This window comes from Temnothorax americanus, unplaced genomic scaffold, assembly GCF_048541705.1.
Source record: "Temnothorax americanus isolate GAGA-0224 unplaced genomic scaffold, ASM4854170v1 Scaffold240, whole genome shotgun sequence".
Classification (NCBI taxonomy): domain Eukaryota; kingdom Metazoa; phylum Arthropoda; class Insecta; order Hymenoptera; family Formicidae; genus Temnothorax; species Temnothorax americanus.
In genome coordinates this window covers 52,015-69,139 of record NW_027509382.1, presented here as the reverse complement: position 1 = coordinate 69,139, position 17,125 = coordinate 52,015, and the positions used below count along the sequence as shown (strand labels likewise).

Below are 17,125 nucleotides of genomic sequence, written 5' to 3'. Positions count from 1 at the left end.
GAAGACTGCCCATTAGCTGTTGCGGAGTTGCCGCCCGCCAACGCGCGCAAGTAACGCAGCGGAGGATCAGACGTTTCACCAGGGCTCGGCCTCGCGGGATCCAGTAGCGCTGCCGACTCATGCTCAACGTCATCTGGACTCCTCCGTGCATTGTCCTTCGGTGGCAAGCCTCCACTATCAGCTGAGTAAAGTGTGAGGCGCCCGGCAGGACAACCGGGTGACGTTCATCGTAGGGAAGGACGGCGTGTTTTATCCTGCCGCCCACGCGTAGGAGACCTCGAGCGTCTAAAAAAGGATTAAGTTTTACAAGGCAGTTAGACAACGATCGCGAGCAGCCCTGACGGAGCGTGGTTAAGTCGCGGGAGAAGTGGTTCGCCTGCGTAAGCCTGATCAAGGAAAGACGAGCCTCCTCCATTTCCTCGGACGTCAGCTCGGTACCGTAAGGGAACGTCGTGCGGTCTGGTGCGACCCCCGAGCCGCCCCTTCCCCGCAGCCAACGGCGGCACCACGCTGTCACGCGTAACAGGCGTTGAAGCGAGGAGAATCGGCGCAGTTCCTCGGGCTCCTCGATTGGTGACTCGACAGGCACCCCTGCGTGGACTCGCACCCGCTCTTCGGGCAGCTCCTCCGTCTCCGACAGTTTATTACGCATTACTTTTTAAATAATCAATGCGATTTTTTTCATTACGCATTATTTTTTGAATAATTAATGCGGTTTTTCCATTTTGGATTATTTTTTTTAATAATTAATAAGTAAAGAAATAATTACTTTTAAAAAAATTAATAAGTAATGCATTATTTTTTAATTTGAATTTTCATTACTCTGGTCCAGTTACATTTGCGTTACAGCACGCATTGTGATTATTGTGTGGTTATGATGACTCTTGTCAGCCATTCTTCCAACCAATTATTATATATTTATAAATTATTGAAATAATTTCTTTGATTTTTGTATGTTTTATTACTTTACCCAAGTATGTTCAATCAAGATTCTTATATATTTGCTAAAAAATAATAATGAAAATAAAATTTTGATTAATGGTTTAATTGAATACAATCAATATACATTGCACAAGTATATATTTTTTTGACGTAGAACTACGTCTTTCCCGACAGTGGGTAGGAGGTAATATTGGGAGCAATGGGGACGATGGACGTGGACGGGGACGGGGACGGGGACGGGGGACGGGGACGGGATGGAGTGGAGACAGAGGACGGGAACAGGGGGACGGAGACGAGGGACGGGGGACGGGGGACGGGGACGGGGATGAGGTGGAGACGGAGGACGGGAACAGAGGACGGGGACGAGGAACGGGGGACGGGGGACGGAAGACGAATGCAACGGCAACAAATGCAACGAAAACATGTCACACTTTGAACGTTTATATCTTCGAAACTAATAATCGTAAAGTAATGATTAATTTCCTCTCGAAAGTATTGAAAGTCTCAAAAAGCTTCCTCAATTAATGAGGAAGCCAAACAATTATCTGTCTATATAAAATAGAATGTCTGTATGTCTGTTTGATCTTTATACACTCTTAAACTATTTGACCGATCTAGACCAACTTTTACATAGTTACTCTTTACATCCTTGCCTAAAACATAGGCTACAAACCTAGATATATTTCATTTACCGATCAGCGATTTTATCCCTTGCTTTTCCCGCGCGTTTTTCAGGAATTTTGAGATTGCTCGCTCGCGATGTATACAGAACCTCGATATTTCACTTATAACCGATTACCGATTTCATTCCTTGGTTTTACCGGGCGTTTTTTTGGGGGAATTTCGAGATTGCTTAGTCGAACAAGAAGAAACTTGCACATTGCTTCCTCATCATTTTATTTTGCTTATAAAGTTTTCTCTATGAGCGAAAAAAATGATGAGGAAGCAAGTTTTAGATACAAATTTAGAAATGCCGCAAAAAAAGCGGCAGTTTACTTTAAAGTAAATATAGTAAAACATTTCTTATGTTATACTGCTAAAAAATTTTTAATTTAAAAGAAGAACTAATTAATTAAATTTTAAAGAATTATATATGAAAAAATTGCAAATATAATAAATATAAGCAAAAAAAAATTAAATGGGCACAGTAAAAATTACTGTCCCGCCGCAATCAACAACGTAGAACTACGTCAACTGTCACTACTTGATTATGTTAAAGTATACAGCGAAGGACAGTTGACGTAGGACTACGTCAACACGAAGTAGTGACAGTTAACGTAGCCCTACGTCAACGGTCCTTTGCTGTATACTTTAACATGAAGTAGTGACAGTTGACGTAGTTCTACGTTGTTGATAGCGGCACAGTAATTGTTTCTGCCCCATTTTGTTTATTATAAATATATTTTTGTTTCAATCTTTTGTGATCACGACGTCAACATCTTTGTATTGAAATATTTTGCAGGCCGAGTTCAATTAGATCGAATATTAATTAACAATGATGCTAACCGTAAAAAACAACATTTTTGGGTATTTTTTCATATATTTGTTCAACATAAAGTGATGTGTGTGCAGGGATGAACAATAATATTTATTTTCAGTAATCCGTACATAAAACGAATGATAAACAAAAATTTCAACGATTTTTTTCATTACGGATTACTTTTTAAATAATTAATGCGTTTTTTTTCATTACGCATTACTTTTCAAATAATCAATGCAATTTTTTCCATTACGGATTACTTTTTAAATAATCAATGCGATTTTTTTTATTACGCATTACTTTTTAAATAATCAATGCGATTTTTTTCATTACGCATTACTTTTTAAATAATCAATGCAATTTTTTTCATTACGCATTACTTTTTAAATAACCAATGCGTTTTTTTTTATTATGCATTACTTTTTAAATAATTAACTCGATTTTTTTTATTACGCATTACTTTTTAAATAATAATCAATGCAATTTTGTTTATTACGCATTACTTTTTAAATAATCAATGCGATTTTTTTCATTACGCATTATTTTATAAATAATTAATTCTTCTTTTCCATTTCGGATTACTTTTTTAATAATTAATAAATAAAGAAATAATTACTTTTTAAAAAATTAATAAGTAATGCATTATTTTTTAATTTAAATTTTCATTAGGGAAGACCGGGGCTAACTCGACACCGGGGTTAACTTGACACTAGACTTTTTGCCAATTTAAATCTATCGTAGAAACTTGCCTTTCCTATTGTGAATGCGTCTTTATGTGCCAGTATTATCAACGGAATTTTGATAACATTCTGAGTTATAGTGTAATTTTTAACGCGATATAAGCGTGTTTGATAGTGAAAAGTAATTTTTCTAATCTCTCGAAAATGGTCTACTCTTTCATCGAGCTTTCGGGCAAAACTAAGCGACGTACAGCAAAATTTCCTTAAGCAATTTTGTACCTGAAGGAACGCTTTTTGAATGTGTACCATTAAATTTGCTTGAAAATTTTAATTAATTGTTGAAAATTGCCTTTGAAAAAATTGTGTCGAGTTAGCCCCGGTCTCCCCTACTCTGAGGAATTTAAGAGAGAACCTTCAAGATTACGAGGTTTGAAAAGAGTATATAGAGAGATGAAGAGAAATTAGAAGAAAGTAAAGGAAATGGACTATTGTAACAAAGTATATTCTTCAGATCAAATCAGGTTAAAAAGTCCTGTACCACTTTTTCTTCCAACAAACAATTATCGAGATATTGTAAGCTATAAATATTGAAAAAGTTACCAAGTTTTCCTTAAATATCTAAAAAATTTAGGTATATAAAAAAATATTTCAAACAAAAGTTATTCAAATTTAATTAATAGAAAATGATTATACCATGAAAAATAGGGGTTTTCCGTTTAAGAAACTGAAAGTGTCCTTGACCTGACCTTAACGATGCCACCCAAGGTCAAACCAATGACACCATCTTATATGTTCCCCTCAAAACCATACAATTTTTGTCTAAAACGTTGCATGGAGGGGCAAGGGGGCTTACATGCGTGAACGCACGTGAACAGGAAGACTTTTCTCTCCTGTACCACCCCCCCAAGCATGTACTTTATAATTTCGTTTTACAACTTAACATGTATTTTATGTTGTAAAGCGAGGTCCACGCTGCCTACCAACGGGGTGGGTGCGGGGGAGGGGGGGCGAAAGCCCCCCCTCGCACCCCCGTGTGTGTGTGTGTGTGTGTGCTTCCCACGCATAATTAAACTAATGAAACTCCCATCGTGAGACCTAACTGCTTGAATCGAAATGCTTGGTTATTCTGCACGATTGATTCATTTAAAATTGGCGCAGTTTTACATGCGCGTGCGACCACTGAGCATGCGCGTGTGGCCGCAGGGCATGGTCATAGTCGCTACATCTCGTTGGTATGACAGGAATCATAACCTGATTCCTGTCAACTTTAACCGTTAATATCTCGCTTCGCGGGGCAGTGCGACACTTTTTTCTGCCAGATTCGGTCGTTTCGTGCAAAAATACGTCGTCTAAGCCCAAGTTGAACGAAATCGGTGAGGAGGCCACCTATTCTTCAGATTTACCATACTTATTTTCAGTTTTACAGAATCGATATTTCAGTTAAATTTTTACATTAATTGCGAGACCGAAAAGCGTATTGGCGTTTACGAAAAGGTTATGTTTTCACAGATGATTGGAAGAAAAATGGCGAACTAGAATACTCATATTTATAGTCGCTCTGTGCGTTTGGTCGGAGGGGATAGCACGAGCTACGAAAGCGCTCGGGTGAGAGAATAGTGAACTCAGGGTGGAATATTTTCCTATTCAACTAGGCGTATTATTATTAAAAATGGGTCATCGTAGTTGTTGCGTCAAAAGTTGTAAAAATAATGAACTGAAATAGGAGTTCCAGTAATTAAAGTGACATAAATACCGCTGTGCAGTCAACCTCCAATTATATAGTAACAATCATACGTTACGTTTACGCGAGCGTTACTTCTGTAGTAACTTACGATAATTCGTTCGCGTAAACGGGATTTTGTAGTAACTTACGATAATTTACTCTGCGTAAACGAGTGAATTATCGTAAGTTACTACAGAAGTAACGCTCGCGTAAACGTAGTAATATAGATTATGCGCGTATAGCAATTTTTATTTACCAAAATTATTAACAGTAAAATGTAAGAAAATACACTGCATCTATTGCACAAGAAGCTTTGGTAATAATCAACATATAATAATAAACATATCTCATATCTCATCGTTGTTTCCACTTTTATTTCATGGCGATAGCGGTAGATGGCGCTGAAACGCACGGAGCAAAGAGCCTTAATTAGACAATTGACAAGCGCGCCGGCGACACGTTAGAACGCGAATTCACTAAGAGCAATCAGTCAATTCTAGTTTTAACTAAATTATTTTAGTTAAAACGCAAATTTACTAAAACGGTCAGTTAATTCTAGTTTTAACTGAATTATTTCAGTTAAAACGCGAATGTACTAAAGCATTCGGTTCCCAGCAAACGCAAAAGGATTAAAAGATATTAAAATTTTTTAATACCTTTGAATTTCTTTTTTGGCGGAATTAGATGAAATTAGATGGTCCAATCCCATGGAATCCAAAAAAGAAATTTTCAATTCCATCCAATCGTATGGAATCCGTAAAGGTTATGGAATTGCATGGCATTAGATGGTTTAGGAAACGTCTCGCGCCTCCGTTGGGCGACCAAGCGCCGTTGTTCGTCGGTGAGCTTTTGTGTATGCCTAAGGGCATTACGCGCACTACTGCCGACGGGCAATTAGCCCGAAAATGAGATTTGGAAGATCTGTCAGGCACCGTAGGGGGTCCCTTTACATAGCGGTCGAGACGAAACTTTGAACTCGAGAAGATGCCCCGGCGATGTGACGCCTAGCGGCGTCGACGCAAACTGCCGGCAATGCAGATACCGCGCGGGCGTGTAGGTGGCGCGTACCGCCACAGAGTTCAACACGGACACTTTTCAATCCTTATCCTGGCATTCAATGGTATTCATTTTATTGTCAGAATAGACGGAATTCAATGGAATTCAATACGGAAATTTTTAATTCCTAGTTTGGCATTTAATGGTATTCATTTCGTTAACGGAATCAATGGTATTCAATGGAATTCATCACGAAACTTTCCAATCCCTAACCTGGCATTCAGTGGTATTTATTTTGTTAACGGAATCAATGGTATTCAATGGAATTCATCACGAAACTTTCCAATCTCTAACCTGGCATTCAATGGTATATTTTTGTGTCGGAATTGGATGGGATTCAAAAAAGACAATTTCTTTCCAAAATAAGGAATTCCATGATATTGAAACTAATTCAATCCCTTTTTTGGACAGAATAAAATTCGGAAAATCCTTAATTGAATTCTTGGCAATCCCGTTTTAATTCTTTTCAATATTTTTTTGTTTGCTGGGGAGGGTCTTTGCTGCGTGGGGATTCCTCACCGAAAACGGGAATGCGAGCGGCTGAAGCCTCCTGCATTTCCTTGCTGGGCCTCGTAACGAATGAAAAAGCTCGCAAAATCAGCATTATAAAAAGCGAAAAGTCTTAAAAAAAAACCAGATTACCGGTAAATAGAGCACAGAGGCGCGTAAAATACACCGTATATAACACCCGCACGACACGGGAAAACCCGACCGGCACAGGAATGCACTATAGATCGGGAACACGGGAGAGGAACGACTGACGTCCGTACGCTACTGCGGTTCGAGCGCGAATCCGCGTGTGCGTGTGCGTGTGTGTGTGTGTGTATTTTTTAATATCAATAATGCGTGCCACATTATAAGATACAGCATATTGCAGTGCTTCTGGTAACACCATATTTGATGAAAAGAATCACACCGCCAGTAGTGTCAAGATTCACACCGTCTTCTGTGAGAAAATTCACACCGCAACAATGTGAATTGTGAATTTTCCACACCAAGCAGACAGTGTTGATTTCACCTCATCAGGGTGAGAATTATATAAACACCCATATGGGTGTTACGATCCACACCATTGGTGTTAAATTCACACCCATATGAGATCTCAAAATTTCGGGTACTTGCAACTCGTGCGTTCGCGTAAAAGAGTCACGGCGCGCGGCGGTCTCACGCTGCGCGTGTACTTGGCGCTTCTTCTTCTTCTTCTTAAATTATGGCCTGCGAGCTATACAGCTCTTAAGATGGCCACGGCGAACCACCAGTCGTAGTAGCCATAGGAGGCATATCCTGACCATGAAGATCCTGACATTGTCGAAGGCCACAAATGGCGCCGATTCAAGATTGCTAAAACAGATGAGAAAACGCCGCGAGCGTACCGCGCGCGCAGTAGACAGTAGATAAGCTAGGCCGGTTCCGGACCATATACCGAGGGGGTCCGCGTTTTCTGGCGCCGCGGGGCGACCGCGTTTTCGCCGCGGAGCGGAGCGAGGGGATCTGCGTTTCGCCGCGCCGCGGAGTCCGCGTGACGTCACACGGCACGCTCCCGCTCGCGTTATCTCTCCATCAATGTTTCTCCCCCGTCCCCCGGTTGCGCGCGTCTTCTCGTTCGCGCGGTCTCTCTCGCTCCCGTTCGCGTTATCTCTCCCTTGCACGTTTTCGCTTGCTCCGGCCCTCGTTCGCGCGCGTTTTCTCGTTCGCGCGGTCTCTCTCTCCCCCGTTCGCGTTCTCGTTCAGAAATTATGCAAAAACTACAAATAGAAAAATTGCTTACCACCGCTTGATTTCAACCTAAAACCCCCGGCTCTTGAGTCACCTTCCGCACTGTGACACAACATTGATTGTCTTTTTATTGTTACACTTATTGTTACACTTATTGTTAATCTCTTAGCAGTATAAGTTTCTTAATTTTAGATAATATACATTTAAAATATTTCTCCAGACACTTCCATTTCTTCAGGCACATATATTTCCATCTTGATAAAAAGAGAACGTTTCTCTTACGAGGATGAACCAATTTATTTGGAGATCGAGAAAATCTTGATGCAATCGGAGATCGGCGATTCCGATCTCGCGACGGAATAGATATCGCACTACGTCGACTCTCCTCTTATACAATCTGCTACAGTTTCTCATCTGCGGTTCGCTAATTTTTACAATTTTGAATTTAGAATTACGTATCGGTTTGCAAAGTTTGGGTACTTGCTCATATCGGTGGGCTTTGATATACAGCTCTTAAGATGGCAAACCAATTGTTGTATAAACCGCACGATCAAGCACACCAACCGACTCTCACTTCTAGTCCTCGACTACTGAGCGTACCTTCAAATTCATCCTTCTACATCACACTATTGTCACATCGTTTGTTTATCATATCTAATTTCATCTCAGCATCCATACAATTGCACCTTCCGAAAAATCTGCGATGTGTAGTTTTGCACATGTACGATGAAGTCACCGCGAGACATATTCTCGAAAACAATATCGCGCCATTGACTTTCAGGGATTTGATCTGTAAAACAGCTATTGAACCGCGATCAAACAACTATCAAACAAGTATTGAACCGCTATGAAACAGCTATCAAACAACTAAAACAGCTTTTGAACCGCTATGAAACAGCTAAAAACTGCTAAAAACAGCCATCAAACAACTAAAAACAACTAAAAAACAGCTAAAAACAGCTATCAAACAGCTCTTGAACAGCTATCAAATAACTAAAACAGCTATCTGTATAACCTAGATCTGTATAACTGCTATTGAACCGCTATCAAACTTCTTTTAAACAACTAAAAACAGCTTTTAAACAGCTATCAAACAACTAAAACAATTATCTGTATAACAGCGATCTGTATAACTGCGATCTGTATAACTGCTATTGAACCGCTATTAAACTTTTTTTAAACAACTAAAAACAGCTCTTGAACAGCTAAAACATCTATATTATACTTCAAAGTATGTGGGAAAAGGAAATAAAACGTTTATACATACATATATAGTTTATTTCAAAAAATCATAATTTTTCTGGTGTCGCGACCATCAGTTAAATATTTTTAATACATTTTGCAACGCGCAATTCTTAACATGTTTTTCGCATTTTACAGTATTAGTAACATCTAGATTATTTAAAGATTCGATATCTTCATAATCTGCATCCAAAGTCTCAATTTTTAGATTTTTTCTCGCTTTATTCTCAAGCAGATCCACCAGCCATTCTCGTTTCTGGCATCCCTTGATAGTAGATAGACAATATATACTTCTACACTCAGAGCGAATTGCGTGGGTCGGGGGGGGGGTACGTTTCCCGCGAGGGGAACGCCATAAGAGATGGGCGAGGGGGGTCCGGGAGGAGCAGGTGGTGGGGGTAAGAGTGGGGGAAAAAAAGAGTGGGGACGGACGAGGAGTGGGGGAAGAATTCCACTTCTGGCCTCAGGTACTCTGGAGGGGAGCGGGGAAGGGGGGTACCGCGATACCGACGGTGCGCGAGGAGGGAGCGTCGTCGATCGCGGCGAGGCGCGTACTGTCGCCCGGGTCGGACGTGGTTTCCGGCCGCCCGTTTTTTAAACGGCGAAAATCGCGAGTCGTCCTCCCGCGAGAGGGAGCGTCGATCGCGCGCTTCTTCGCTCCGACGGGCCGGACGCGGTTTTCCGACGTATCGAGAGAGATCGAGAGAGAGAGACGATACCGCTCTCTTCGTTCACCCCGAACCGTTACGTTTCGCTAATAATATTTTTTTATCGCGCGTCCGAACTCGTTCAAGGTCACTTTCGACGTCGCGTCCTCCCGCGAGGGGGAGCGTCGATTGCGCGCTTCTTCGCTCCGACGGGCCGGACGCGGTTTCGCGAATAGTATTATTTTATCGCGCGTCCGAACTCGTTCAAGGTCGCTTTCGACGTCGCGTCCTCCTTTTGTTTTCTTTTCTCATCTCGATCGACGCTGCGAGCGGTCGTCGTGTCTTCCCGCGAGGGGGAGCGTCGATCGCGCGCTTCTTCGTCCCGACGGGCCGGACGCGGTTTCGCGAATAGTATTATTTTATCGTGCGTCCGAACTCGAGTTCAAGGTCGCTGTCGACGTCACATCCTCCTTTGGTTTTTTTTTCGAGCGACGCGGCGAGCGGTTCGCGAAACACGCGCGACAGACTCGAGTCAACGAGGCACGGCGGTAATATGTATTTTATTTGTTAAATTTAAATCAAATTAATTTTATAAAAAAGATGTATAATGTATAAATTAATGAAACTTACGATTAAACATCACGGGGAAGAGTATATCTCCGACCCGTCAACAGACGGAAACGGAGCTCGGACAACAGCATGAACAACGCCATATTATCCGGCGGGTCACGCCGATCACCACCCGGTAAAAAGTCGCGCTGACCGATGCGGAAACGTGGACGAGTGTAGGTAAAGTTCTCATCCAACCAGTCGGGCACCACCAGCGTAGGAGGGCGGTTTCCTCCCCCGTATCGGCAGCCCGGAGTTCCTCCAGAGTCACTACACCTTTAACTGGCACAAACTGCTCGAGAGGAGTCATAATCGTAAAAAATTGAAAAGACGTTACGCGACGGAGAAACAGTCTCGAACTAAAGCGACTCGTTAAATTATATAAAGCTAGCAGTCATAATCAGCAAAAAAATGCGATAAAAATAATACCAAGATAGTACCGGATGTGGTTTTCCGACCAGCCTCGTTGTATCGAGAGAGACCGAGAGAGACGATACCGCTCTCTCTTCGTTCACCCGAACCGTACGTTTTGCGAATAATATTTTTCATCGCGCGTCCGAAGATTGCTGTCGCCGTCACATCTTCCTTTTGTTTTTCTCGAACGATGCGGCGAGCAATTGTCGTTTTTTTTTTCCGGGGAAAGAGTTTATCTCTGGGTATGGAAAACCAAAACGTTGAGATAACGAACGCGTATAAAAAGAGTTTTGCTCGCGACGGCGCGGCATACGGTGACGCGGATTGACAAATGTATCGTGATAGAGCGGTGCGAACCGATCGGAACGGGAATAAGTTGTTTTTTTAATGCGGTATGAGCGACGAGTACGTAGAACTTTGCAAACCGGTGTTTAATCCTAAAATTAGAAAACCGATCGTAAAAATAAGCGAACCGCTCGTGAAGAATTGTTGCAGATCGGATTCGTGGAGAGTCGACGTAACGAGATATCTGATCCGTCGCGAAATCGGAATCGCCGATCGCCAATTGAACAGGAGGTTTTTCTATTGCCAAATATATTTGAAAAGAATAGAGGACGGTATTTATACGTCTAATTGATTTAGACCCGACAGAGGTGATAATGTAGCAATAGCAATGTGCGTACTCGCGAATGAACGATCACCGTTATTACTCGTCCCGAGGAATTAGACGGCGAATCGCGCTGTTACGAGCCCATGCCCGCGTTGTCGTCGGATTCGGACGAAGAATCGGCGAGACTCGAAACGTCGTTATCGTCAAACGCATGTGCGTTGGTGGTGGTGAAGGAGGACGCGCGATGGAATCTGGCGACTCATCATTTGCGGAGAGAGATCGGAGCGCGAACTGCGCGCGAGCGCGCGTGGATAGAGACAACGATGGTAAATTCCGCTAGGGCGCACGATTATACGCGTAAATTGCCGCTCAAATATCATCATTATTATCAGACGGTGTTCGGAGGAGAGAAGCTACGTATGATTTACAACTGCGGGTCTCGTCGTCTTTTCGATCGAGTGAAATTCTGTGTTCCCGAGGGTGAAAGGCCCTTCTGGATAACATGCAGAAAGAGTGCGACGAATTGCTCGCGGACGACTCGCGATTCTCGCTATTTTGGGGAAAGAGTCGTCCTCCCGCGAGGGGGAGCGTCGATCGCGCGCTTTTTCGTCTCAACGAGCCGGACGCGGTTTTTCCGACCAGCCTCGTTGTATCGAGAGAGACGATACCGCTCTCTTCGTTCACCCGAACCGTACGTTTCGCGAATAATACCGAACTCGTTCAAGGTCGCTGTCGTCACATCCTCCTTTTGTTTTTCTCGAGCGACGCGGCGAGCGGTCGTCGTTTTTTCCGGGGAAAGACAACGTTGAGATAACGAACGCGTATAAAATGAGTTTTGCTCGCGACGGCGCGGCATACGGTGTAAGCGAGCAGCTCGTGAGGAATTGTTGCAGATCGGATTTGTGGAGAGTCGACGTAACGAGATATCTGATCCGTCGCGAAAATCGGAATCGCCGATCGCCAATCGAATTGGAGGTTTTTCTATTGCCAAATATATTTTGGCGTGTTGCTTCTCTGAATTTCATATCACAGCCATTTTTGACGATTTCGATTGCCGTTTTACGCATCGCCCTCTCCGTTTACACCGTGCGGAAACGCGAAAGGATGTAACATGAGAGACGTTTTGGAGATTGTATTCTCGACTGCAAGGAGGAAAGCGTGCTCGCGTTGCTCACAAAGTGGTTGTAATATGCTGATGTAATGATGCTCATATCACAGCCAGCTTTGATGAGCGTTGCGGCACTCACAATTCAACGAGTTTGGAATACGCCATAATTTTTTGAAAAGTGAAGTTAGAAGGATATGTTTACATCCGCTTAAAAAAAAAGGCGTGTTACCTGAGTGAATTTCGTGTGTATCGTAAAATTGAAGCCTCTTTTCCGCGATGCTGATTGGCTATCTCGATTGATTGCCGCGCCGCGAGCTTGCTTCATCCCGTGAGGGACTGTCATGCGTCGGCTCGCGTTGTGTCGCGAGGTTAATATTATTATTAATGCGATCTCTCATCATTATTATAAATATAAAATCGTTTAATTCTGAATTATGGTCGCGTCACGCAAGGCTCGAAGTGCCACGCGAAATATCAGCGGATCGGAGATAGGTAATTATATAGTGACTCCTCTTCTAAAAAGAGCATGTCGTAGGTATTGTTGTCACTTTTTTCCACGATGCCGATTGGTTCTCTTGCTGCGCTTACTTCATTTGCAGCTGTCATTGTATATTTTGTCAGTTGTGTGTGTGTGTGTGTGTGTGTGTGTATCAAGGTGGGTTAATAGTGTAATAGTAATAGCATAACGTTAAAGCTAAATAGCGCGCGCGTCTGTAGTGTCTAGTAATTATAAAAAAGTGAGTATTTGCAGTAAAATAATTTATGTTGCATGTAGTCGTATAAATTTATGTTATAATATCCGTATGCTGCATAAAAAATTTTCATTATTTATAAAAGTGTTATTTATATTTACACAATACGTAAGAAAAAAAAAAAAAAAAAAAAACATTATTAGAACAACTCGTGTTATCGCTCGTAACCGCACCTCGCGTTATCGCTCACTCGCGCCGCAGCGGCTCGTCGGGTCATTCGCGCTGAAGCGTCTCCGCGTTATCGCTCCTTCCCCGTCTCACTCTCTCGTCAATCATTCGCCGTTTCTCTGTTTGTTCAATTAAGAGGTACCGCAACCGGCCATTCTTACGCATTCGGCGGTACGCAATGTTTATCGCGTTCTCGCGACAAAATAATTTATGTTGCATGTAGTCGTATAAATTTATGTTATAATATCCGTATGCTGCATAAAAAAATTTTCATTATTTATAAAAGTGTTATTTATATTTATACAATACGTAAGAAAAAAATAGAAAAAAGAAAAAAATTATTAGAACAACTCGCGTTATCGCTCGTAACCGCACCTCGCGCCGCAGCGGCTCGTCGGGTCATTCGCGCTGAAGCGTCTCCGCGTTATCGCTCCTTCCCCGTCTCGCTCTCTCGTCAATCGTTCGCCGTTTCTCTGTTTGTTCAATTAAGAGGTACCGCGACCGGCCATTCTTACGCATTCGGCGGTACGCAATGTTTATCGCGTTCTCGCGACCGACCATTTTTGCGCACTCGGTAGCTCGTAATGTACACTGTGGAAATTGTGGAATAGGCGCGTGTGAAGAGGAACGACATCGTTCGTTGTTTTTTTTTCACGTAGAGAAAAAATACAAATATGTTATACGAAAAAAAATACAAATATGTTATACGAAAAAAATACAAATATGTTATACGAAAAAAATACAAATATGTTATACGAGTAATATGATAAAAAAAACAATTGTGAAATATCTACAATATTCAACACAAGTTACAGAATGAAGAATGACGTGATTACTGACATTCACTCAGGCAGTAAATCTGACTTATAAACCGATCATAAATCAGATATAAAAAAAATTACACTAACAACTAATCTATAATCGGCTTTCCATTTTTTTTTCATAGATCCACTTGCCGGTTGAGATGCAATTGTAACTTCACTGACTTCGTCCGTTTCCGATTGACTCGATGTATCAGAAACGTCGAAAAAAGTATACATATTCATCAGTATTTTTTTCTACGTATTGATCTTACGATAATACAATTTTTTTTGAAAACGTATGATATTGTTTTATTTTTTACAACGGTATTTCGTATAATGTCCCCAGGGAAGCGTTTCCACGCTGTCCAACCTCACGCATCGCTTGTCGTCGTGCGGACTGAGAGCAAGTTTCTGCTCCGACACGGTGAAAACGTCGTGCAGGCACGAGCGTATACACGACTGGTGCGTTTTCAGCTCGCGCGCGTTTCGCAGGCACGCCACGTAATCCTCGAACGTGATCTTCTTAGCGACTACGTTTCTCTTGACGCCCTTTATTCTCTTGGTGTCGTCACATCCGAGTACCTTGTAAGCGTACATCTTCGCTCTGAGGCCCACAAACTCCATCATGATCGCGCCGTTGTTCTCGTCCTTCATCAAACCGGGCACCTTCCCGTTGACGCGCGGCATACCGTGCGCGTTATTCTCCGCGTAATCGCTCGTGTCGAATCTGTCTAAGTCGCGTCTCATAAGCTCGTACGCGTCTTCGCACTCCAGCGAATAGATCAGACTGTCGGTATCGGTGTAAAGAATTCGACACCGGTCGCGATAGAGCGGCGCCATGTAGTCGTAGTGAAACTCGTAGAGGCGCGTCTTGGATATCTCGAGAATACACATTCCCACGTAGACCGGCTTGTTGAATTTCACCTCGAGCCTTCGCAGCTCGATCGCGACGAGATTCTCCGAGAAGACGCTCCTGCTGTGAAAGTTCGGTCTGGCGATCATCGCCTCCGCGCCGTACCTGCCCTCCCATCGCGTCACGAGACGCACGTCCACGTGATCGCGCACGTTCTCCATCGTCTTACCGAAGACGGCATTGTTCATCAGTTTGTACATATTTCGTTCGAACTCGTTGCTCGCGCGAGTCCTGAACGTTGTGTTCAGCTCGATGTAGCCGCGAAGCCAAGGTGACTGGGTGAATCGCAGAACGCGACGAACTCGCGTCAGTCGCAAACCCAGTCGCAGACATTGCTGCAGATTTCGATAGTGCGTCACGTAGCGCGATTTGTCGTAGAGCGTGGCGAGCAGTTTCTCCTGCCGCTTACCGAGCGGTTTATCGCGCGTTGGGCACAACGGCAGGTCCGCGTGGGCGTCGTGCAGGTCACCAGGATACTCGAGATCCACTTCCAGAATGTAACCGACATCGCCGTTCGATGGCACGGTCGTCACGTCAAAATTCTCAGGGTCGTCGAGCCACTGGAAATTCGCGTACGGCAGCGATTCGCACATAGCCCAGCCGTACAGATTGTTCACGTCGTAATACATGAGATACGTATCGGGCTGGGACGAATCGTATGTCGGTACGTGCCTGTTGTTAGCTCGCGCGTACCTGAGCGAACATTGACTGAGGCCGCCGCGTATTCCACGTTCCACGAACAGCACCATGTCGATGTCGGTGAGCAGCTCGAAACGCACGCCGGTGTATCTCAGCATTGCGTCCCACGTGTACCCCGGCAACGTATAATAATACGCGGGATCGAGCCCGTAACTCGCCATACACGTGTCCCGAAAATTTTCAAAGATATCCGCCAGAAGAAGCACGTCGGTCTTGAGATAGAGATCGCTGTACTCCCCGAGATCTCGCACGCAAAAACGTCGCCAGACCCTCGTCGCGTGCTCGTAGTCGCTCTCGCTCGCGGTCTCGTCGGTCAGGGAGCTGTAAAAGACCTCGCGCGGTGGAAGATCGGTCTCCCGCAACTTGTCCAGGCTGTCGACGTACTCGTACGGAAATACTCCCTTGCGAGTGAGCAGATCGAGATCCTCCGTGCTCAAATCCGCGTACTCCGAGCGCGTTATTCTCAGCTTGTCCTTGCTCAGATAGGACGCCAGGGTTTCGATACTCGCGGCTAAAAATTTGTACGAGTCCACGAATCGTAGCTTAACGTACCGATCCCGTGTCCCATCCGTCTGCGTCTCCTTAACGGTCTTCGAGAACGATATGTAGGTTTTTTTCGTAAGCGGCAGGAGCTCGACCTCGCCCTCGAAATCGTTCGCAATTTTCTCGATGATGAAATGCGCGTCGTAACCCGACAGATTGTGGAAGAACACGAGAATCACGTACACGTTTCTGTAATTCAGATTGCAACGAACATGCGCCGGACCTCTGTAACGTCCGGTTAGATGACAGTGATCTCGCATGCGTTTGTCCTCCGGTTGGAACACTTTTCGACACACGTGACAATGCGTCGCGCATTGAAATTCGCGTTTCTCGTCCTCCGTAAGTTCTATCATAGATATATTGGTGGAGAATTTAATCTTAGCGCGACGCGCGAGAACGCGAAGCTCGTTAACGAACCACGAAACACAATCCTCGCCGCGACGATATCTGTACGTGGATACGGTATCGTCGTAGGTGCAGCACAGATAGTAACCCAGGCTGAACGGTACGTGACGTTGATAAGCGTATCTCGCCCCCTCCCCTTCGGCATTCTCCCTCTCCCATGGTTCGAGAAGACACTCCAGATCCGCGTACACCACGAAGGGGAGTCGCTCCTTCCTGTCGTGATTGTCGAAAGACAGCCACTTATCGTCCTCGTTTGGAAGAACGATGGCGCAGTCGTTCATTCGACCGCAGTCGACGCTGTGAGCGGCCAACTTTTCGCGCGTATAGAAATAGTGTAGGCATCTGCGAAGTAACGCCATATATTAAATAACATCTCTCTCCGTTCCCTTGTTCCTCAGTTTTTTTTACTTACCGATCGCAAACGTGCTTCGCGCAGCGGCTCACAGTCAATTGTGAATTCACCAATCGCGATAGATTCTTTATCCAGGCGAAATGACCCCCGTTGACGACGCCACGCAACGTATCGCGCAGATACAGGAGATTTACGTGTCTATCCCTCTTATCGTCGGTTAACCGCAGAGGCACGATCGCGTTGTCGTAGGCGCCCCGTCCGTA

The 17,125-nt window shown here is 44.0% G+C and overlaps 1 protein-coding gene across 1 annotated transcript; it reads right to left on the bottom strand.

Moving 5' to 3' along the window:
• Positions 1-14,259: 14,259 nt before the first annotated feature.
• On the bottom strand, positions 14,260-16,458 carry LOC143898878 (uncharacterized). Its single transcript, XM_077408662.1, has one exon. It carries the CDS (start codon positions 16,456-16,458, stop codon positions 14,260-14,262), a length of 2,199 nt encoding a protein of 732 aa, XP_077264788.1.
• Between the last annotated feature and the right edge of the window lie 667 nt (positions 16,459-17,125).

Bases quoted from the DNA above. Each gene is read 5' to 3' on its own strand.
- LOC143898878 (XM_077408662.1), bottom strand. From the start codon at position 16,458: ATGATAGAACTTACGGAGGACGAGAAACGCGAATTTCAATGCGCGACG.